This window comes from Kryptolebias marmoratus, linkage group LG11, assembly GCF_001649575.2.
Source record: "Kryptolebias marmoratus isolate JLee-2015 linkage group LG11, ASM164957v2, whole genome shotgun sequence".
Classification (NCBI taxonomy): Eukaryota; Metazoa; Chordata; class Actinopteri; order Cyprinodontiformes; family Rivulidae; genus Kryptolebias; species Kryptolebias marmoratus.
In genome coordinates this window covers 4,232,346-4,257,079 of record NC_051440.1, presented here as the reverse complement: position 1 = coordinate 4,257,079, position 24,734 = coordinate 4,232,346, and the positions used below count along the sequence as shown (strand labels likewise).

At 38.7% G+C, this 24,734-nt stretch overlaps 2 protein-coding genes across 2 annotated transcripts in view; one reads left to right on the top strand and one right to left on the bottom strand.

Moving 5' to 3' along the window:
• Positions 1-2,073, top strand: LOC112451044. The gene is made up of 2 exons (XM_037978363.1): positions 1-1,826; positions 1,959-2,073. The coding sequence occupies exon 1, from the start codon at positions 165-167 to the stop codon at positions 1,293-1,295; it is 1,131 nt and encodes a 376-aa protein (XP_037834291.1). The 5' UTR covers positions 1-164; the 3' UTR covers positions 1,296-1,826; positions 1,959-2,073.
• LOC108244213 (copine-8) overlaps positions 1-24,734 on the bottom strand; it is a 148,406-nt gene that overhangs the window by 88,334 nt on the left and 35,338 nt on the right. Inside the window, exons 3-5 of the mRNA XM_017430195.3 lie at positions 24,662-24,708; positions 22,283-22,386; positions 12,453-12,492 (exon numbers count right to left, since the gene is read on the bottom strand). Coding sequence (XP_017285684.2) covers positions 12,453-12,492; positions 22,283-22,386; positions 24,662-24,708 — 191 coding nt within the window. The remainder of the gene's footprint in view (positions 1-12,452; positions 12,493-22,282; positions 22,387-24,661; positions 24,709-24,734) is intronic.

Here is a 24,734-nt window from a genome sequence, read left to right as displayed (position 1 = left end):
CTAAACTAGTCAGAGTTATTGCATGGGTGAGAAGAGCTGTTGAAAACTGGAAACTCACTTTGGAAAGCCAGCAAAGTGGCAAAAAAGTGAAAATAAAAATTTCAACAGATGTCAAACAGCCAACCATCCACCCCAGGCTTAGTGTTAAAGAGTGTGAGAATGCAATGAAAGATGTTTTCTTGGCTGCGCAAGAGAGTACTTCATTCCATGACACAACTTTAAACAGATTAGTTGTTTTCAAAGAGCAAGATTCTGGACTTCAGGTTTGTGGGGGTCGTATTCAATCCTTTAATGAAGACAAAAAAGTTGTCCCCATTTTACCCTATGACTCATGGGTATCCACATTGGTTGCTCTTGAAGCTCATGAAGTAAATCATGAAGACATTGCTGGAACATTACTCCAGATGAGAAAAAAAGCATGGGTGGTAAGAGGCAGAAGATTGGCCCAGAAAGTTGTGAATAATTGTGTACCATGCATAAAAAATAGAGCAAAAAGATGTGAGCAGATAATGGGTGATCTTCCACCAGAACGAACACTGCCTGCCAGACCATTTGAGTTTACCACTGTTGATCTATTTGGACCCTATGAAGTGAGGGATGAGACCCGGAAAAGAGTTAGACTGAAAGTGTGGGGTATCATTTTCTGTTGCATGTCATCTAGAGCTATTCATGCAGATCTGGTAAGTGATCAGTCAAGTGAAGGATTTTTGTTAGCATACCAAAGATTTACAGCCTTAAGAGGACATCCCAGGAAATTATGGTCAGATGGCGGAAAAAACTTTGTTGGAGCCAAACCTGTCCTGGCTGATCTTTATCTGTTTTTGGATCAACTAAACAAAGAGCAAATTCAACAGGAAGCTTTAAAACATGGAACTGAGTGGAGCTGGAAAATACATCCCGCAGACTCCCCCCATAGGAATGGGGCAGCAGAAGCAGCTGTAAAGATAGTCAAGCAAGCATTGCATAATCTAGGATCAGATGGAGATTTCACATGGAGTGAATTTCAAACATTCCTGTACATGGCAGCTAATCTGGCGAATGAAAGGCCAATAGATGCAAGAACTCAAAGTAGAGAAGACTGCATAAGCTACATCACACCAAACTCTCTGCTGCTTGGAAGAACTGGTCCAAAAAGTGATAACTGTGGATTTGACTTTAAAAGTTATCCACTGAAGAGATTAAAGTTCATCCAAACAGAAATGGACAGATTCTGGAAAAAATGGAGTCAACTAGCTGAACCAAATTTGTTTGTCAGAAGCAAATGGCATTCAAAAAAGCGAAATGTAGCTGTCTGAGACATCATTTGGCTTGCAGACCAAAATGCTCTGAGAAGTCAATACAAACTTGGCAGAGTGATCAGTGTAAACAGTGATGGGAAGGGGATTGTAAGAGATGTGCATGTATGAACTTATCCAAGTTACCCTGTACCACTTGTGAAAGCAGGAGGACAAACAAGGAGGATGAGAAGAAAACTTCAAATGAAGATACCCTCGACAATACTTCATAGAGATGTAAGGCGCATTGTTGTGTTATTGCCTGTAGAAGAAGAAAACCCTCCTGGGACAAGATCTGGTGAAGACAAAGAGGTGTGACCTTAGGTTCAAAACCAGGAGCTCAAGTGGGAGGTGTTAAGTTAAAACGGCAATTGATGTATTTGAGTGCATTACCATCTCCACCCAACTGGCACGCGCCTCACAGAAAATCAAGCGCACCCATCTCTCTCACTCAGGCCTTCAGGAGCTTATAAAGTAACTGGGCACACCTGTGTTCAGAATGTATCCTTCAAACAAAGAACTCAGCTTCAAGCTCCTGCAGAGACACCACTGGTATGAGTTGTATATTAAATCATTGAACTTGCTTTCAGAAGAATTAATCGAACGTGTTAAGGAAAGTTTGTTTGTTCATCAACTTAAAAAAGTAGATTGGAATTTGTAATTAATTTTGTCATTTGTTTGTAGGTTTTCAACCTGCTTGGTGACTACTCTGTCTACTGTGACCACTTAAAACAAAATCATGGTGGTCTTGTATGTGATCTAAAGACAAAAGAAAAGAGAAATAAAACCATGTCACTGAGATGAGTTGTTCCGGCGTCTCTTTGATGGGAGCAAGCCTGTTTCAAGTTTGGGCAGAAGCTGAGGAGGTTTGGAGAGACCAGAAAACTTGACAAAGAGACATAATCAGATTAAAGGATAAAAAAAAACCTCATTGCTATGCCTCACTGTTCAAACCCTCCAGGATTTTGCGATGCTGCGATCGCAACTATTAACGCAAAATCCAGCAAAACACTGCAAAATCGCAACTTTGCCCAAAACATTGCAATTTAACCCAATATTTATTGTTTCTAAAGTGATTTGCCATCGTTTCTGTGGTCTTTCTGGGTTTGTGCAGAGTGGAATACAAAATAACCCCAAATAACTCACGAAGAAGACACATGACGTCACATCCTGTTAACATCAGAATGCCGGGAGCGTGCAGGAGCAGCGACCGAAGCGAAAATGTGCGCTAATGCTTCACATTTGCCCACAAAGATTTCAGCAAAACAGTTTCCTACCCAGCTGCTCGAGAGTGGGGGGGAAGCTGTTTTGCACGTCGTGCAGTGTAATCATCGAACATAAACGCAAGTCATCCATCGACAAACACTTTGTCTGCAAAACGTGAGGATAACTGCAGACGAGGGACAATCCAGAAACGGTCATGAATGTCAGTTTATAAGCTATCAAAGTTCTCAAATAAAGCACCTTTTGATAATGTCAATGTTTGTTGGTAATTATCTTACAAAACTCGTAAGTATTTTTGGTTTATATATTAAAAGTTATGGTTGTTTATTGATTTTAGTAAAAAAAAACAAAAAAACTTTTCATCGCAACTTTTAGGAAAATGCCCCACAAAATCAGGCATTTTAGCCCACAGCAATCACAAAAAATGCCCACGAAATCCTGGAGGGATTGACTGTTGTTTCAGCAGTCTTACTTTCACTGTTGTGGATGGAGCAAAATGTAGACATTCTTGAGGGAAACTTGTTGGAGTCTTCTAAAGATCCGAGACTGGGTTGGAGGTCTACCCTCCAGCAGGACAATGACTTCAAACACTATGCTGAAGCAACACTTCAGTGGTTTAAGGAGAAACTATTACATATCCTGGGATGGTTCAGTTAAATCCCAGATTTCAATCCAACTGAGGATCTCTGGTTTGATTTAAAGATTGTTGGACACAAGGACAAAAAAGTGTGGTGGGTATGTCACGACGGTTATTTGGTCGTGGAGGTGGGACCCAAACAGAAACAATAAATCAAGCTCAGAATGACATCAGTGGAAGCTCCTTTTACTTGTAGACCAGCAGTATTACCAAAACCACTAAAACCCCAGAACAATGGATGACAGACTGCTTAAATACAAGTGAATCTAAATGGGGAGAAACCATTCCAGGGGGTTAACAAATGCTACAGGCTGCAAGATGAAAAGCATAACAAGAATATTTACATTAATTAAGGAGCACACAATTTACAAATAAATATAAACTGAATATATCCAAATTCTATTTAAATAATTACTCCATTGTTAACATGAAAAACATATTTCTCATTGTTACAGGGTAGATGGATCATGGAAAAGGACCTGAAGGGATTTGCTGCTGTAACTGCTGAAAAAAGTGTCTCAACAATGTACTGAGGGGGTTGAGTACAAATGTATGCACCCCTCTTTGGTTTTATAGTTTTTAAATTATTTAAAAACATTTTCACACCTATTTAACATCATTTATCTGGAGTATTTTGTGTATGTCTATTACTTATGATCAAACTGAAAATATTTTTAAATTCAGGTTCTATGGCAAAAACACAGAAAGAATACCAAGAGGGGTGAGTACTTTTTCCAACTCACTCTAAGATGCATATTATGCTTTTCATGTGGATTTTCATGTTGTGACAACAGCTCTCTTTAGCTTATGGCAAGTTCATAAAAGCAACAGGACTTCGATGGTCCTGATCGTTCAACAATGTAGTCCTCATGGACCACGTGTCACTTACACTTTTACAGGAGAAACAGCAAAATATGTAAATGAGAACAGATTTTGGGGGAATTTGTCTGAGATAAAACAAAGTCCAAATGTGCACAACCAAAAAAGAAAGAAAGAAGCAAACAGATGGCAACATTAGCTACATTACGTACAACTGTGCAGACAAGACTTACGGAAATATTCCTTTTGTTGTGAGGACATTGCTATCAAAAATAAAGCTATGCGCTAGGACCCGAGGTTCTTCGGCGCCAAGACTGCATTTTGGAGCCAATAACATAACATTTGGTGTGTTTTGTTCAAGCCTCTGAGATTTCAGAATCAGCAGGCATGGCTCCAGTGAGGGGAAAAAAACAAACAAAAAAAAAAGCCTTGTGGAAGCTGCATATTCAAAATAGTTTTATTTGAGGCCAAATTAACTGCTCAGTGGGATCAAAGCAACATTGTTACAACATAATGTGAAAGGAGAATAGACAGGAAGGCTGAACTGCAAATGAATAAATCTGTAAAATCATCGCTGATGGTTTGAACTTTGTTCTTTGTATGCCTTTCAAATAGACTGAAAGGGTCCATTTGCATTGGAAAAGAGGAAAAATGCAAGCTTTCTTTAAAAGTTATTGGTTGGAGAAATGCGTGTGCTCTTCAAGGCAACAGTTTTAAAGTAGAAATAAAACTTGCAGTGAAATCCCTACAAACAGGCAAATAATACAATTACTGCACAAATGGAAGCCATTTGCCTGTTTGGATTCACTTGTTTGTGAATTTTGAATGATTACAAAAGGACAAAGATTTAAAGTAAGCATAGTATTATAAAAACATTTGTGACATTTGACCTGAAAAAAAAAGAGTAAGCCTGAATTTACTGCAGAACGGTCGTTGCGGCTGCCTGACAGAATAAGAAAGTGACATCAACGTCCCAGATTTTATTTATATTCTGCTATATGTTCTATCTCAGCCTTTCATTCCCTGCAGCTACGTGTATCTGCACAAGGTATGTGAGCCATATGGTGCAGGAAAAACATCTCTTGTGATCGGAAGGAAGAATATCTTCAAAGACTGCCACTAACAAAAATACTGAGCTTTATTGCATGTATGTTTTTTCCTGTCCCCTCTTTTTTCTGTTAGTTATAGTCATGTGACAGTGGATGGACTCTGCCAAGACAATGGAGCCGTCACTGCGTGCCAGATCTCCAATCCCACACATTCGCAGTGACGACAGGATGCATCCAAGCGTCCTCAGTCTTCAAGCTTAGAGTGAGTTCCTGCACTCACATTGCTCAGAGCTCACAGTGGAAGCCTGGAGGCACGCAGAGGTTGGGAATGAGGAAAACAACTCTGCCAGCGGTTGGCAGTGCGGCTGGATAATAAGAAGGGGGCCTGGGTGCTGAGGTGGAGCTGATGATATATTCAGAACTGGAGCAAAGGGCTGCTGAAACTTCTGTCACAACTGAAAGATGAGACTGTAAGATAGTGGATCTCAAATGACAAGTTTCAGATTCATGGGTCTCGCTTGATAAAGGAATATCAAGATGTAAACAGTGTCTTAGATTATTTATTAAAGTTGATAAAGGCAGAAAAGGTTATTTTGATGCTTCTTCCTAAATGAACAATGAAGCTGGCACCAATTGCTCAACAGGTAAAAAGAATCAGACAGTTTATAGTTTGACTGGCATTAATGGTGACCAGCAGAGTCAGCTCTCAAAAAATCCCCCCCTTTCCTCTGGTTCATAAATCCAAAAGATTTGCCATATTTAAGAATGTCACGATTTGATTGCGCAAAAAGAGCTAAGGCACAACTGACAGCAAACAGGTCACAGTTAGTGTTGTAAATACACAGTATATAACAACATAATTAGAAAACACTGAATAAATATGACTTGTTTGGAATGGTTGCCAGAAGAAAGTCTCTTCTCTGTTAAATAAAATAAAATAAAAATGAGGACAGGAAAAAAAATGCATGGAAGCATAACTTAGCTTTGCAAATATGAATCAAAACAAAACACGACTTCTAAAACAATATTCTTTGGACAGATGAGAATAAAGGGGCCATAATGAACAGAAAAAAACGGGACAAAAACCAAACACAGCAAACTAGCACATAAACCTCACACCAACTGTCAGCACGGTAGTAGATGGCTGATGATTTGGGCTTGTTTTGCAGTCACAGTACCTGGGTCACATTTGAACTCCTCTGTAGACCAAAATATATAAGACCCCTGTGATTTACGGTGATTACATTCCTAGAGCATGCAAAAGTATGTCTATAAATACTTATTTTTATAGTTTAAACCCTAAATGTGCTCCCAAACAGGCATTATTATTTTTTTGTTCTGTCGTTTTCTTTGGTATAATTAGGGTAAGTACAGTTAAAATGTAACAAAACATACTGTAATAAGTACAGTAAAATGTAGGGGTACTCCTCAATAATGAATGATAATGTGCAGTAAAATGAAGATATGTAATGAAGACAATGATGGGGGGCGCCTCTTCATCAGGCGCTTCAGGGGGATGCCTGGGCTCCATCTTCCGCTATATTTTATATGGAAATTTAGATGGATTTACGTTATTATTTAAATTTAAAAATTTGTAAATATTATTTTTGTTAATAATTTTGCATTAAAACAAATGAAAAATTATATATTGCCACAAAAAAAGCATAAGAAATTGCAGAGGATATTTGTTGTTTCTGTGAAATTGCAGGGGTTTTCCATAAACAATTATTAGTTAGGTTCTAAGGAAAAATCCATGAATGTCTGATGCCGACTGTATCGTCGAGTCAAATGTGAGGCCATCTGTCTAACATCTGAAGTTGAACACAAACTGGTTCGTGCAACAAGACAATAGTCTCAAGATGTTGCACTGGGCCAGTCAAAGTCCAGACCTCAACCCAGTTTGAAGGATTTTGGCAGGACATTAAGAGATCTGTGTAGAAAAGAATCCCTGCCAACTTCAATGATCTGAAACAGCGTGAAGCAGATTTGACTATAACTCCTTTACACCCACACGAGACCGAAATGGTCGTACAGAAGATGATTACTTCAAGTTGTTGCAGATAAAAATGGTTTTACAAGCTGCATAATCATAGGGTACACTAAGATTTTGTTAATTTTTTTTTTTTTACCACACAGCAATGAGTCATGGTATTGTTCCTCTGTGGTTGTTTGCATTATTTTCGAAACTAGTAAGGACTAGGTGTTTTAAATAGCGCCTTGATTGGTAAAACCATACAATGGAAAGAAGTGGCAAATTGTGTTTCACATGATGATAAGTACTGAACTGCCAAAGCTAAAACACTTTTAAAAGGCAAAGAATGTTGCCTGAATGGATTCCAGTATGTAGGATGAAGTGAGATATAGCCGAGTTAAATAAAGACTCATGAGTACTTCCCACTTCGCTGTGCTCTTTAAAAGCGAGCAGGTAAAATTATGGTAGTCATGTAAAAAGCATCAAGGACCTAATATAGAAGCAGGTAAGTTTCTTCCTTCCGACCTGCTGTACACAAAGAAAGGTGACCCACTCCATACTGGATATGTAAATGATTTTCTTCTTCAACCTTTATTTAACCAGGTGAGGCCCGTTGAGATTACAAGATCTCTTTTTCAAAGGAGCCCTGGACAAGAAGGCAACATGACCAGTTCGGGAAACATAAAAAATAAAAACAACAAAATATTACTCGGTTTACATCAGTATAAAAGAAGCAGGCGAGAGCAACATATTAGGATAGGAAAGGAAGCAGTTACAAACGCCAATCAAATCCCCTTCCAAAACCCTTCACCTTTTTTTTAAAAAGCACTGACTGGAATTAACTCTTGAAGCTTTAATTTAGTTTGCAAGTAATTCCATGCTGCAGGGGAAGAAAACATAAAAGCCTTTTTACCAACTTCTGTATGAGCATTGGGAACAGTCAATAAATGGTTATAATTTGGTCCGGCTGATAATGACTAGTTTTAAATAAAATATATCCACAAAGACAGGAGGGGAGAAACCCAAGAAAGGGTTTGTAAATAAAAAGGTACCAATGTGTGAGTCTGCGTGTGGCAAAGGAAAGCCACTGAGCCCTGGCATACAGGGTGAAATGATGAGTAAGAGCTCTGCAGCCTGTAACAAACCTCAAAGCACTATGATACACTGTGTCTAACCAGTGCAGGCACTTTGCAGAAGCATTCATGTACAGCAGGTCGCCATAGTCCAGCAGAGGGAGGAATGTAGCCTCAACCTCAAACAACTTTCTCCTAAAAAAAAAAACCTAACTTAAGCTTAATGTTCTTCACTAGGTTATAAATATGAGGTTTAAAAATTAAACTTTCATCAGTTAGAATACCTAAACACATGTTAATATTTAAAAAGCATCTAATGTCTTTGTAGCATTATAAAATAGCATCATTTTAGTTTTTGTGGCATTCAGAACAAGTTTGAGTTCAAGCAGTTGTGACTGCCCAATATCAAAAGGTGACTTCAAATAGTCAAAAGGCTGCGCAAGAGTGGCAACACAGCAATAAATTACAATATCGTCGACATAAAAGTGAAAATTTGCATATGAAATGATCCAATTCAAGTTGTTAACATAAATGGTAAATAGAAGTGGTCCTAGGACAGAGTCCTGGGGGACCCCTAACGTAACATATAGTTTGCTAGGAAAAAATCTCGTTTTTTACATGTTGAGTCCTCCCAGAGAGGTGATTTTCAAACCAACTGACAGCCTGCTGGGGCAACTCAACATGGGGCAGCCGTTGCATCAGAATTTGGTGATCAGCTCTATCAAATGCTTTTGAAAGATCAAGGAACAAATTAACACAGGTTCTTTTATTGTCCAATGATTTGATTGTATTATTCACAACCTTTAAGGATGCTGTAATAGTATCGTGTTGTTTCCTGAAGTCAGACCAAATGAAAGAATATTATTGGCATTTAGTCTTTTCATTGCTTATTCACAAGGCCTTCAAGAACCTTTGCCAAATCAGATAAGTTGGAAATAGGTGTATAGTTGTTAAGTGAAGTGGGATCTCCTGCTTTTAGCAGAGGCAGGATATGTGCAGATTGCCAGTCTTTTGGAATAACCTTTTGGGAATGTGCCAGGTTAAAAATTCTAGTTAAACGTTTAGCAATAAAATCAGCAACAATTTTTCAAAAGTAAGGTTCCAGATTATCTGAGCCTGCTGGTTGCTTTGATGTCCAGTGAGAGGATGGCTCTGTGAGCTTCAAATTTAAATACTGGACCAATAAAAATAAACTTAATAGACATGTCTGGGGAAGCCAGAGCTCTTAGTGACTGGGACTGGTTGAACACAGAGCCAGAGGCAATGAAGTGCTCACTGAAGCGTGCCAGCATAGTAGATCATTCAGAAATTGATAAGTTGTATTAAACAATGCAGAGACCATTCATTATAGCTATCAGTGGCTGATAGCAGAATTTCCTGGAGTTATTTAAATTAGCAGTTGTAAAATTGCAATTTGGCTCGTCTAACAGATGAAATGAAATAGTTGAATAGTTGCTTAAAGTAAAGCCAATCTGCTGCAGTGCCTGTTTTTCTATTCTTTGTCCAAGCTAGATTTCTCTTGTAAAGTAACCTATTGAGGTCAGGTGAAAACCGAACATTATCTCGACCCTTAACTCTAACCCTCCGGACAGGTGCATGTTTATCTACAGCAGTGGTCTCCAATCCTGGTCCTCGAGGGCCACTATCTTGTATGTTTTACTTGTTTCTCTGCTCCAACACACCTGATTTGAATCATTGGGTGATTAACAGGCTTCTGCAGAACATGAAGAGGTCATTTAACCACTGAATCAGGTGTGTTGGAGCAGAGAAACAAGGAAAACATGCATGATAGTGGCCCTCAAGGACCAGGATTGGAGACGCCTGATCTACAGTATGCGAAAACCAATCATAAAATAGTTTCTAAGCATTTTCAACATCACCAATAAGGTCAATTTTCTTTCATAAATAAATACAACCGTTAGCAAGGTGACTATGGATTTACCATGCATGACCAGTATAACATTTTGTAAGATTAAAAAGTTGTCATATTGCAGCTTAGCGATACAAAACATTGACATTCCCCAATGATTAACAAAAGGATGTCAAGCCCTAACCATCTACAAAGCATCACAAAAGCATTCACTAGATGCACTTTGAATGACTGGAATATTGAGCAGTTTATAAAAAGTACTAAAGGGGGTTATATTTGGCAGAAGTTTTGATGTTGGTCCAAAAAACATTTAGACGGTTGTTATATATTTACTGAAGATTTCAAAGTAAAACGTGACCTTTTCTGTTGCTATAAAAGGATTAATGTTGCAGTTTCCTTCTAGCTATGGATTTACACTGTGATCATGGAGATATCCTTATTTTGTTTACACTAATAAATGATGCTACTTGCTAACTGCATTTACAGATAAGACATTCAGTTTTTCAAGTATCTTTATTGTAAACTTCCCTGAGATTTTGTGATTTGACTCTGAGACTATATCACCCACTCCTAAGAGTGAATGCTGTAATTCTACTGCTAAGGCCCACAGTCCTTACATTTGGGTATATGGTAACAAGTGGACATTTGGTCATCTAAAAACATCCTACATGAGCAAACTGGCTCCTCACTTGACTACAAAAAGGAAATGCCTGCTTGAGTTCAAAATAGGATGAACAAATTGGGTTCAGTTGCATACGACGAATGGGAAAACACCTTTGGGACCAACTTGTAGACACCAAAGTCAATGCTGCATGAAATCTGTAAAGGTGTGTAGCCTTGGGACAGAGCTGAAATCCTGGACAATCTTTGACAATTCGGCCCTTTCTTCAGAACACATACTCCCCAGATTGTTTTGTAGAAATCTAAATCTTGACTAACCTCACAATTTGATTTGATTCCAATAACGATATTTTCCATTCTTCCATCCTCTGATTACGATGAATAGGCCATGTCCTAGTGATAACTAAGTTTTCTGAGATAAAATTCAGTATTTAGTACTTCAAGTCAAACATCTCTGTCTCAGTGACACACCTCAGTAGGTTCAAAAAAGGTTAAAAAACAAAAAAACAACTGGACTTTTATTTTGTAGTTGAAGACGTTTCGCTTCTCATCCGAGGAGCTTGATGATCCTCGGATGAGAAGCGAAATGTCTTCAACTACAGAATAGAAGTCCAGTTGTTTTTTGTTTTTTAACCTTTTTTGAATTTACCATGGCCTGGATGACTGAGAATCTTCACCACCTCAGTAGGTAAAACACGTGATAGTTACTCAAAAGAAAGTGGTGTATAATTGATTGTACTCAGGTACGTCCATCCATTTTCTTTACCTGCTTTTCTGTACAGGGTTGAGGGGAAGCTGGTATCTATCTTCATTGATCACTGTGTGAAAGGAGGGGCACACCCTGGACAGGTTGCAAGTCCAACACAGGGACACATAGAAACAAACAAGACAGACAACTGCTCACGTGCATCACTGAGTATAAATCCTTGTAAATCTACTTTCTGATGTGCATGGCATTCTGTAATGAGCTCCAGGTGACCTGCTCCATTCTGCCTTGGTGATGTTTTTTATTCTAAAGGCAGACAACACATGACACTGTACAGATAACTTACATACAAGTTTACACTGACAGCATTTATGATGACGGACATCAAAGTTATCAAAACATAAAAGGAAGAAAATAATTTTAGTTTGGAGTAAGAAATTAAGAAAATATAGTAGTTCAAACAAAACAAAAGTGCTTAACTGTAATATTTTGCTGGAAATCTGAGCAACTGTTATCACCAACCATCATGAAAGTGCGTGCGTGTGTTTTATTAGTTTGTCTGACTGTTGGCAAAATATTTTATGAACCATAGGATGGATTTTAAGGAAACCTAACATAATAATTGGACATACATCTCATACTAATTTGGAGTCAACCCATTCCATGTGGGCCATCATAGTTAATTGACCTTAGCGAAGACAAAAAATGCTACAAATCAGACATTTTACAGATATTGATAAACTAACAGACCATCCATACCTTTTTGTTTAAAACTTTGGCATGGAAGGCAATGTGCAATATGCATTCCTTCAAGAATAGCTAGTTTCATTTAGTAATATTGCAAAACCTGAATACTGGGTATGAATAAAAGTTTAGTGTCTCATCAGTGATTGCTTTGCCTGTGGGTTGCAGGCTCTAAAGTTAGCTTCTCAAATTTGAGAGTTCACGGCTTCTTTTTGTTTCATTTTACCTTCAAAAGACTTTTTTTTCTTTAAAGATAAAAACGAAACTCTCAGAAACCCATTTAAGTGATAATGGCACCGGCTTGAAAAAGTCCACCTGATTGTGCAAATACCAACACAGCGCTTTGTTCCCCTTGCCCCAACATTCAGATTCAAATCATGCTGCCATTGTACTGAACGGGCAAACATGGTCTTATTACATTGAAATGAATACTTGACTGATTGTTGAACAGATGAGCACTCACGTGTTTAGAGAGGTTGTCGCTCTTGCAGTCTAAATCATACCTGCAGAGAAGAGGGAAAATATAAGAACAGACACCAGGAAACAAAGGATTCGAGCAGCAGATTGTGACGAATAGGCTACCAAAACACAAATTAGCAATCAATGACACAGGCTTTAATCGCTCATCACGCAGCATTAATATGAGTCACGTCTCCACTTATTACTGGAAAAGGTTTCTGAGAGCAGCTTTACTGATCTCATGTCATGTAGGAGCTTGTTATAATATAGTTCTCAAGGAAAAATGGTTATGTATTAATAATAAAATTTATAAATCTTTGTTTTTTCAATTTAGTAGCCTGTACTTTTGCATCAGTAGGTCAAACACACAGAGAATGCTACAAAATGGATCAAACATTATAGATTGTGAGATAAAAAAAGAGCACATTTTAAAATCCAGCATAATATAGCACACAGAAACTACTGCAGTATGCTTGTGATTACACAAAAGAGCCATTGTGGTATTTGTTTTTTCTGAAAGAATGCTTCTATCTGTAAGCACACTGAGAACTGCTGACAGCCTCATTTTAATTCTTTGTACTTATAAATAAATTTACCACGACAGAGTCAAAGAAAATCCTGTTTCTTTTTCAGTCGCCTGGTTTCATTTTTTGCACTTCTTTCTTGTTCCTCCATTTATTTTAGGCATAAATATATACTACTGTTTGTCCTGTTTTACTGCTTTTTTTTCCTCTAGCACCAAGTACTTTTACTGCCTGTTCGGACAGTAAAAGCCACTTTTGGGCCCTTTCTACTCTACAGTAATATGTTTTTATATTTTGTTTTCAGTCCACACATTCTGATAAAAACTCAGAAACAGCCATGCGGCACCTCTCGGTGGTGAGAATGACTCCATTAATGACAAAAAATATTCTTTACTTGTCTAAAGATTCTCCCAACTGTTTTATTTTATATTGTTTACTATTTTCTCTTAATTATTACCTGTTTTAGCCCGTCGCTATCAAACTATGAAGTTATAGTCCAAGTATCCCCAAAGTCTCTTGTTGGGAATTAAAGATAGCAGGATCCAGTTTTTAGGAGCTGCCATGTTATTTTTGGAATAAGAGTTTGTGGATTCATAATGTGAGCCTTAAAAAGGCTCTGTCATACTCCAGAAGACATCAAGAAGTCGGTTTGTGATCACGTGGCTGCGAGACGTTCGTTTTTGCCCACACCTTTCATCGTCCATGAGACAATTGGATAAGAGCTCCCGGGAAGCTCCTCCCTTCTACTACAGCATTAAAACAGGTTTCTTCCCGTTGGCTACTCAACTCTCCTGTCCTTGTACAGTATTTTGCTTCCTTTACCACAACAAGATGTGTTTATTAAACAGACTGAGACAGTCCCAACCACGAAGAGCCACCCGTGTCTCTGCGCTGTCTTTTTAAGTTTATAGGTTTCTAAGTTTTGCTGGAACAGTTGTAAAGATGGTTGTTTTCGAACAGCCTTTCCCAGCTGCTTCTCAGCAGAGCAGTAGAAACAAATTAACTCCGTTAAAGCTCACCGGCTTTTCTGCCTAAACACGCCTACAACAACTTCTGATCAATCACAGGATATTTGGTACAAACCCCTGAGAGAAAAAGTTTGCCCAGTGACTTTTGTTGCAAAGCTGAGGACGAAGCTGCTACACGAACAAAAATGACGCAATTTTCGTCACGCAACCACGTGAATGAGAGCCGACTTCATGACTTCTCATGGAGTACGGAAAGGCCTCAAGTCCCATCTATCCCCTACTGTACACAATCATGGTGTCACATGAGCTAATTACAGCTGAACACGACAGAAAAATTAATATTTGAACATACAGCAGCGAAGAACTATGTGAATTAACAAGAGTAAACCCCTGAAAAACATTATTTGAGATGTGTTTTTTTTTAATTAAGTGCAATGACCTGTTGGTTAACATGGAAGGGGTAAGACTTAATACTGAAACCAGCCTACTGGGAAGGTTGGTCCTGTTCTGGCTTCAACTTCCGGGTTCTGGTCAAAGGTCTAAATATATACAGTCTATAAGTGAACCTGGTACAAACAGCTCTAAATTTGTTTGTTTCTAGGGCCCCAATTGATAGTGGATAGTGGTTGCCCTGTTTATTGTTTTTGAAAAACTCTATCTCAAGCCTACACCAATCAACCAGAAATGGAAGTTTCAAAAAAAAAAAAAAAAACACCAAAATATTCTGTTTGTGTGTTGGTGAGAGGTGCAATTATTTGATGAGAATCTTTAGCCAAGCTAAAGATGTTTTTTGTGTTCTGATATATCATTAATGTGGACATTCTCACCACCTAGTGGCATTGCATGTTTTTTTTAACTCTTTTTTCTGAAATCTAGATCTATTTTTAGACAAAAAAAAAAAAATATATATATATAAAATATAAATAAACATCCAAAACAGAGTAGAGTTGGTGGGGTCTTAGTCCAACAAGATTCTGGCTTATGAAAAAGTGAAACAGCGTTTTGCCTCTCTAAATTGCCTCAATCCTTATGATTGCAATAAAAATGAGAGAAGACCTGAACAGCCTGTTTTTATTCACAGTTTAGAGTCCAGCACCTTATTTAGCTGTTCCTCAGCACATTGTGCTGTCCTTGCTTTCATACACAACCTTGACAAAACTTCAAACTTAGGAAAGTCACTAAATATTTTACACAGCCCTTCATCAGTGGTGAGCCTGTACAAATGATTTATAACTGCTGCACTCAGGAAGTACTCTACCAATTTGGCATCACTTTCCTTCAACATTTGCAAATGCACAATGAAAAAAAAGGGGGGGGGGGATCAGAAGTGATGAGCGACTTTTTTTCTTTCCCTGCACTCTCCTCCTCAAACCAGGTGTCCAAATTATTTAAAATGCATCTGTAACACCTGCATAGATGCTTTTCTGGTAATGAATAAAGCAAAGGTGTGAGCTGCACGTCTGATAGGCTTTTCTCTTTTCAGCTCAGTGCCTTCAGACTTTCTAACTTGTTAATTTTCAGACCCAGCAGACACAGAGTCAAGCAATATCCCCTGATATATTTAACGTGGCTCATCTGGTGCCATTAAGGGTTCCATTCATCTCCATCTAAAACATACAAACAATTTTGAGAAATTAGCAGGGATTTACCACAAAACTGTGAGTAATGGGTGTTACTATAGCCTTATACAATGCATATGAAACAATAAAAGCTGAACACCTTTTTAAAGCAGCAGTGTTTGACCAGGCCATGCAGGAAGAGCCATTCATCCAAAGCCACAAACAGCAGCTACAACACATGGACCATATAATCATCTTGCCTCTCCAGAGAGCAATTTATCAAGCTTTATTTGCTTCCCGTAACACGGTACCTTCGGTGTGTCAGGTGTGCATCAATATGCAAGCGCTGTATGCACAGCGCTGTGCAGCAGAGTGTGTAAATGGGAAAGCCTCCACAGACAGCGTGCCACGTACGATAAGGCGCCCGCTGACAAAAGTGGAGGATGCTGTGTGTCACGGCGGGACAGGGCCACGGAGCTCTGCTACCGAGCTGCTACTAATGTAAATCCATAAGAAGAAAAAAGCACGCTGCTGTTACGCAATGTGCTGCCAGCTAAATGCACAGGTGCGCTTGATGTTCTATTCCCCCCCCACACACACACACCTCCGCCGCCTCTGTCACTCCCAAATGGTCATAAATGATTCATTTAATTTTATTTAATTATAAAGAAGAGAGGAGCAGAGCACGTAAGCAAGTGAAAAAACAACAACACACTACTCATGTATGATGATTTCGCTGCACATGTTCACCCACACATATAAAACACACACATACACACAAAGAGTCTTTGCTGGACTAGATGTCCCTCGGCACCCTGTGACTTCACATTAACCGTGTGTGACTATGTGTGTGTGTGTTTATATGGATGACATCACTCTGCATCGGCACTGAGCCAGACAGGATTTCTCTTGGTCCTCTGCGGTTTGTCTTGCTGGGGGAGCGGGCTGCTCAGAGCTCCATTTGAACAGAGCAATGATGACTAATGATGGTACACAAACAAACGGGGCCAGAGAGGCATGCAAACAACAAATGACAGCACGCTGGCACTTGAGCTTCGGCTCCTAACAGCTTTGTGAAACCATCATAAAACCTTCATACTGACTGATACAAAATATGACATAAATATTGCACTAACGTTCAGTTCCCGTAGCTGTAAATAGAACTTTTCACAAATAATCTAAAAAGGAGTATTGTTTTCTAAAAAGGTAAAAAAAAAAATTCTAAAAGGACATGGGTATCATTTTTCAAATGTTTAGGCAATCTTCACTCAGTGTAAACTGTCTTTTACAATAGCATATTTAAAATTAACACCTGCAGAGGGACTTTTCAGCCTCGCTTGAAAAATTTACTTCAGGGTATTGGAAGGAAAGCTCCGACTGATTGTTGAATCTTGGATTCAGGAGAAGCAGTGTGTGGCTTTTGTACTGGTCAGTGAAGAGTGGACCAGACCTTCATGGAGTTAAGGGGGTCATGGACGTTTGACTCTCCAGTCTACATGTGTTTTATGGATCTGCAGAAGGGTTCTGACTGTGTCATGAGGCATTCTGTGGGGAGAGCTACAAGAGTATGGGTCACCTTCTAAGGGTATCTGGTCCCTTTTTAACTAAAGCAAGACCTTCATTCTCAGTACAAAGTTGAGCTTGTTCCAGGTTGGTTTTTGCCAGGGCTGTCCCTTGTCCCCAGTCCTGTTTGTGGTGTTCATTGACAGGATCTCAAGGCGCAGTTGTTGAGAGAAGGATGTCTGGTTTGGGAACCTCAGGATCTCAGCCCTTCTTTTTGCAGATGATGTGGTTCTGTTAGCGTTTTCAGACCATGATCTGAGGCATGAACTGGGGAAGGTCGCCATGTGAAGCAGCTGGAATGAGAGCCAGCACCTTTAAGTCTGAGGCCATGGTTCTCAACTGGAAAAAGGTGGAATGTTTCCTTCGGGTCTGGAGGGAGTTTCTGCCTCGAGCAGGACATTGATCCGCCAGTTGTGGTCTCATCAGCAGTAATGAGGGCACTGCAGTGGTCTGTTGTGTCTGGGCCGAAAAGCAAAGCTCTTGATTTACAGGCCTGACTGCATTCTAACCCTAATCTAAGATCATGAGGTATGGATCATGACCAAAAGAACAAGATCCCAGGTATAAGCAGGTGACATGAGTTTCCTCCATAGGGTGGCCGGGCTCAGCCTTAGAGATAGGGTGAGGAGCATAATCTGGGGGGAGCTTGGACTACAGCTGCTGCTCCTTATCGAAAGAATTCAGTTAAGTTGGTTTGGACATATGATAAGTATGCCTTCTGGGCATCACCCTTTGGAGGTTTTTCAGGCCCCTCCCACTGGGAGGAGACCCCAGGGCAGACCCAGAACTTGCTGGATGGTTGTTATAATCTTTCTGGCCTGGGAATGCCTTGGGATCCCCTAGGAGGATCTAGAGAGTGTTGCTGGAGAGAGGGCTCTCTGGGTTTCCTTCCTGGATCTCTTGTCCAAACAACCCAACAATGAATAGGCAGAAGGAAATGGATGAATGGATGGATAAATTAACTAAATGTATAGATTAGCTCCAGTCATTCCTCAAAATACTATCTAGGATGTCATCCTGGGGGATCCCAAGGCATTCCCAGATCTGCGAAAATATATATTATATAACAAATAATTTTACAATCAGGCTTACAGAGTAAGCACATTTCAGTCGTTTGTATCCAAGATCTCATTCTTTTGGTCATAATTCATAACTCATGACCACAAGTGAGTGTTGGAATGTAGATAGGCCAGTAAACCGAGAGTTTACTGGTCCGAAAGAATCTGGAGTTACTCACAAATGCTTACGACTAGGATTTAAAAACTACAGCTAGAATTTAGAGGTTTACTTTTATGTGAAAAATAAAAACAAAACAAATAAACAAAAAAAATACTGTATGTTTGCAGCAAAAATTTCATTTCTATTATATTTGCTAAAACTGTGACAGAACACAAAACATAAACCATAATTGAGAAATTAAAATCTTTTCTATCACTTTCCAATATAAGTTACAGGACTCTATGGCACCTTCGTGCACTTGCAAGTTGCATTCATTAAAACATTTAGAAATAAATTTTGTTATTAACCACACTCTGCTCGACAGTGAGAGCTGGTTCACAGCCTTCATATTGTAGAACTACAAAATTTATTTACATAATCTGCAACTGTAAGAGTCATACTTGAGGGGAAAAATTCAGCCCTCTGAAATAAACAGTTAATACATCTACACTATTCTTTCATTTCTTTTTTTGTTTAGTATTTTCTTTCATTTTTTTTTAAAGTCTCATCCAATTTAACACACTTGATTAAAGAACCATCCACCCAGAGGGCTTCCATTGGCTTCAGTGAGCAACGAAAGAAGAAAAAACACACCTCTTATCTCTTTGCCAGTAGTGAGATAAGAGGTTAACAGGATTTCCAGACTCGGATAGCTGCAGACGATGCAAAGTGTGCTGCATCTTTTGTGTATAAAGTGTGTGGGATGGTTGGGTTTGTGAAGAACTCAGAGCTGTCTGGATGTCCTGAAGGTACTTGAACCTTTCTGTACAGATAAGAGAAGTGGGAGTAATGAAGGGTTGCAGGAGCTGCCGGAGCTACAGTAAAAACAACTTCTAGACCTCAGGACAGGGGAGAGCAGGAGACAACAGGATCCACCAGTCCTGTGATAATAAATGTGATAAATGTGGGCACCTAAAGGGGGTGTGTGTAGTGAATGTGCTGTATGAATGTCTGACAGTCTGAATGTGTATGTGAATGCCTGTGTGCCTAGTTTGCTGAGGGCAGGATCATATGAATGGGGGAAATATGTCCCACCAAAGGTCTGAATGATCATGGGGTTATCCGCCCTTCAGACAGTAACAGTCCCTGACACCCACCCACTCACTACAGAACCTTCAGGAGCAAAACGTCCTTTATTTTCTTCCTTCCTGTACTTACTTTGCTTCAATGCATTGAACAGAAAAGATAAAATTCAGGGGAAATAAAATGGCATTCAGAAAAAAAACAAAAAAAAACCCAAACATCAATTGGATTTTATTAGGGCAATACATAGGAGTGGAAAATAAATCATTCTCAAGTCAGGTTATTGACTGCATGCCACCTTTTGAAAATTATTGTGTTGCTGGAGAAATACTATTTTATGCCTGTCAAAGTGTGTTATCTTATTTTGACAACTGAAAAGAAAGAAAGCTGAAAGAAACAAGAATTAAAAGAAGGGTGAGTTTTGTGACAGGCTTTGAGGAAAAAGTCCCAACAGGTACCACTTAAAATTAGTTTTTGTTACATTGTTCTGTCTAAACACATGGTTCGTCCTTTGAGTTAGGTGCTGTTTTGTATGAAATTATATATCAAGGTGAAGTAGCTAAACAAACAAAAACACCCATTCGTTTGGAAATGGTCTGGTATTGAACTGGATTGGAGACGAGTGAAAAAGCAGCCAAAGTCCTAGTTCTGTCTGCACTTATTTGTTGCTTTCCTCAAAGTAAAAAAAGCTAAGCCAGCCGAGACACACACACAGTCTTTAACACTTCTGACATGTACAATAACGTGGATAAAAAAAAACCCATTTGCACACACTGACATGTAAAAGCACACAGGGAGCATTGCCCCTTGACCTTCTCTGTGACCTCCTGCAGCTCGTAAGCAACACGTGGCCCGCTGACAGGCCAAGAACAAACAGAGGAGCTGTTAAATACTTCATGAGCTGTGAAATATGCGACTGTGTCTGAGACAACTTGTCTCATACCGGAGGAGATAAGACCCCTATGTGTTACGGCAGCTCAGTTTTAATGCAGATGTGCGTATCGGATGTAGATGAGACAGCAAATAGCTGCAGCAATTCATCATCAACACACCTGAACCTAATGAACTAATTACTGCACCATTTAACTACGTGTCAATTATAATCACATTACCAGTTCTCCCTCCTCAAGGCAAATGAGCCAAATATAGCTGCAAGGAAAAGTTTGTTAACCCGTTTGAATTTTCTGCCAGTTTTGTTAACAGAAGCTTCTTATTCAGCTCTTTCTGCTCCTAACCCACCAGAGAGATGATTTTATAACAACCATCTGTTGTTTATCAGAAGAATCTTGAAATAGGCAACCCAATCGCTTCTTGTCTCAATTCGGTTAATTAAAAATAAAACACCTGGCTCGAGCTTCACCTTCAAATTAAAAGCCGATCACAATTCTCCTAAAAAGTGAAAACAATTTAGATTAGTAGAACAAGGTCAGCACCGATTAAGCTCTTCATCACACAGAGACCAGATCTGCTAAATTATCAGCACCACAAATGATGCAAATGCCAAAAGCCTTTGAGGATACATGGCTGTTTGTGAAATAAAAATGTTTTTTAAGTGTTGACTAAATAAAGATCCGTACAATAATTTGAGATACATTGAAATGCATTTTGTTTTTACGTTTTGAAAGTAGTCAGATATATCGTACACCACATCAACACAGCTGATATATATATTTACTGAGGTCATTTAACACTTAGGTTGCCAACAGGAGGATGTTATTTAACTAATTGTGTGACTACCAAACATAATGGTTGAGGCTTCATGGCAAAGTGGGTAAATACATACTGTATGAACTTATCAGTTTTTAGATTTATATTTTTTTATTTGTCTAAAGCAAGTTCCCCTACCACACTTAACTCTGATTAATCAGGAGTATTTTGTGTAGGGTCAATATTTGTAATTAAACTGAAAGACCATTTAAACTGTATGTTTGTATGTTGAATACCAAGGGAGTGAAACTCTTGGAAACCTTGTATGCTTAGAGGTTTTTTTTTTATATGTTGTCAGTTTTAGACATTATTATCAAAAAATAGTCCCCCCACCCAAAAAAAAACAAAGACAAAAAAAAATTATCAGGTTTAAAATGTGTTGCCACTCTCAGATATGACTCAGTCTTCACTAAATCACACAAGATGACATTTTCTTGTCTCATTTTGTTACTTTTATCTATTTATTCAAACTGGTTATAATTTCAGTCTCATACAGACCAAAAATTTGAAATTTCTAATGACTTAAACTTCTCTGTGCAACCTGGTTTTGACTTGTAAAACTCAAGAGGAATCACTTGGACACAGGAAGATTCAAACAAACCCACAAAAACAACATATTTCTAAAAACAGTGGGACTAAATGATTTCTTAGACGGTGGCAGGGGTCAGAAACTGAGCATCTGGGAGGTTTATCTTTCCTGTAAAGGCTATAGAAATTACCTTTTTTAAAACAGTAGGTTCCACCTGAGTGCCGACCAACACATACCCACACAGTGCTGAATGCTGAAGGCAGTCAATTAAAATTGTATGATCATTTGTGTCAAATGCTGCACTTAGGCCTAAAAGGACTGAGCAACTGGCTGCGTCTGCTGATAAAACGGGGCTTTTCTGTGCTCTACAGCATCATCAAATGTGACGCAAATATAGAAAAAGAAAATGAATAACCAGCTATTTACTTGGTGTCATGAGGATGAACTTTTCTTTTTAGTGGATACCAAGGTAAGGTAAAAAAATTTTTAAAAAGTGTGATTTTCCATTTCCATCGCTCCTGTCTCACAGTCCTGTTTGAATGAAATGACTTCAAATGAAAATAGTGGTTAAAAGTGCCATGAAAAGTTCTCTTTTATTTAGAGGGGAGAAGGCTTACATCTCCCTTTGCTCAAACCATGAATATTTCAGTCAGAATTCGGCACAAAGCAGCACTTTCACCCACGGCTTCATAGCATGTACAACAGAGACACGTCAACACGCATAAGTCAGTATTTAAACTCACAGGTCAAAGCGAAGATTCTGCCTCTCTTCAAAGAAATAGTCCAGGATGAATTTGCGGACAAAGTCAGGGTTGAGGGTGTTGTCTATGACTTCTGTCCGCCCAAACTGGAAAACAAGGATAAGAAATTATTTTTAATAATCACATAGATGACTTGTTTGCCAACTTTTTAGATGGCCTAAAACATTCATGCTTTCTAAATAGAATTTCACAACTTTGAGATAAACAGCTTCATCATGATTTAACTGTGCTCCTTCAAGTGGTGTTTTTTATCTGTAATTTGTCTTTTAAACTTTTTTAAAGTCCATTAGATGTGAACTGTTGACTGGCAGAAAGATCACACAAATGATCACATTTGCAACCTTTAAAAACACAGAGAAATAAAGCTGGATAGATGTATACTTTATATATTTATATATTGCGTGACTATATGTTAAATAATCACACAATCACCTGAGTTTGAGTGTGTGAAGGTGCATGTTTGTCTGTCTGTTACTATAACAGCTTGTCATTCATTGGACACATTTTAATTTAACTTTCAGAAACAAATTATTGGATGTATATCTACAAAAACCAAGTAGCTTGAGGAACAGAACTGCCTCAAACTTTTGAGTCCATCACCAGGAAACTCCCCTGACCATATTTCCCTTGAGTGTATGTGGTCAATCCTCAAGAGATGGGTGGACAAACAAAAACCCACAAACTCTGACAAACTCCAAGTTTTGATTTCGCTACAATGAGCTGGGATTTGATCGAGAAGCGGACTGACAGCGTGCCAGACTAAAATGCAGAGGTCTTAAAAAAATGGTCAGCACTGCAGATATTGACTTTTGCAGGTAAACTTAACATAAGGGTCAATAAAAGCCTTTGAAACTTATGAAATACTTGTAAATATACTTCAGTATGCCCTAAGAAGCTCTGACAAAACATCTAAAAACACTGAAGCAGCAAACTTTGTGAAAACCAATACTTGCGTCAATCTTAGAGCTTTTGGCCATGGCTAAAGTTAGGATTTGGAATAAAATGTAAATAAAAACAGACTGCAATGATCCAATGATCTCATAAAGCCACATTTTATTCATAATGGAACATAGTTAACATATCAAATGCTGAAACTAACAAATTGTACCAGTTTTTAAAAAGTTCATTAATTGGCAACAGACCAGTAGGAGGACTGGGTATAAAAAGAGCATTTCAGAGGGGCTGAATCTCTCGTGAGTAAAGATGGGCAGGTGTTCACCAGTCAGCAAAAATGAATCTAAAATTAGTGGGACCATTTCAAAATAATGTTCCTCATCAAAAAAAAAAGAAAATCTGAATATCCTATCATCTACAGTTTATAATATAATTGAAATTTCAAGAATGTGGAAAAATTTCTGAGCGCAAAGGACAAGGCTGAAAGTTATTATTGGATGTAACGTAATCTTTGGGCCCTCAGGGGCCACTGTAGTAAAAACAGATTCTTTAATTGACTTTACTACATGGGCTCAGGAATACTTCCACAGATCACTGTCTGTAACCACAGTTCACCGTGCCATCCACAAATGCAGGTTAAAGCTCTATCATATAAAGATATCTGAACACCATCTATGAACACCGCCATCTTATCAGAGCCAAAGCTTATCTAAAACGGATTGAGGCAAAATGGGAAAACTGTTCTGTGGTCAGAAAGACAGAAATTTGAAATTCTTTTTGGAAACCATGAACTCTTTTGTACTAAATAGGAGAGGGAGCATCCAGCCTGTTATCAGCGCTCAGTTCGAAAGCTTGCCTCTCTGATGGTATGGGGGTGTATTAGACAGCTTCCACATCTGGAAAGGTGACATCAATACAGAAGTATATACAGTTTTTAGAACAACATGCTCCCATCCAGATAACGTCTCTTTCAGGGAAAGCCTTGCATTTTTCAGCAAGACAACATTAAACTTCATGCTGCATCCATGACAGCAGCAGGGCTTCAATTTCGCTTTGGCATTAACGATGTTCCGCTGTGAATAAAATATCTGTTTATGAAAATGGCAAATCATTGTAATCTGTTTTCATTTATGATTTATTTTACATAACGTCCCAACTTTTTCGGAATTGAGGTGGTACATTAACACCAACTATTTAATTAGTGAGAGTGAAATGTGATAAAAACACATAGAAGACCCAAAAAAAAACAAAGAAAAAAAACCCAGAATGCAACAATTATGTTTTCAGGCTTGGCACAAGTCAACTAAGCAAAAGTGAGCTAAGTTAAATGTGCTGAATTTAAACTCATTTTCTCTTTTTTTTTCAGGTAAACCATGAATAAATAATGTAAGCTTCACAAGCGAGCTTTCCAAAAAGTCAAGGTGCTGCTTCAGTGCTGAAATGCTGCCTTCTGACTGGAGTACTCACCTCTCTCCACTCCCTGTTGGCTATTCCTTGAGTGTAGAGGACACAGACTGTCGGGAGGAGAGAAACGGGAGAA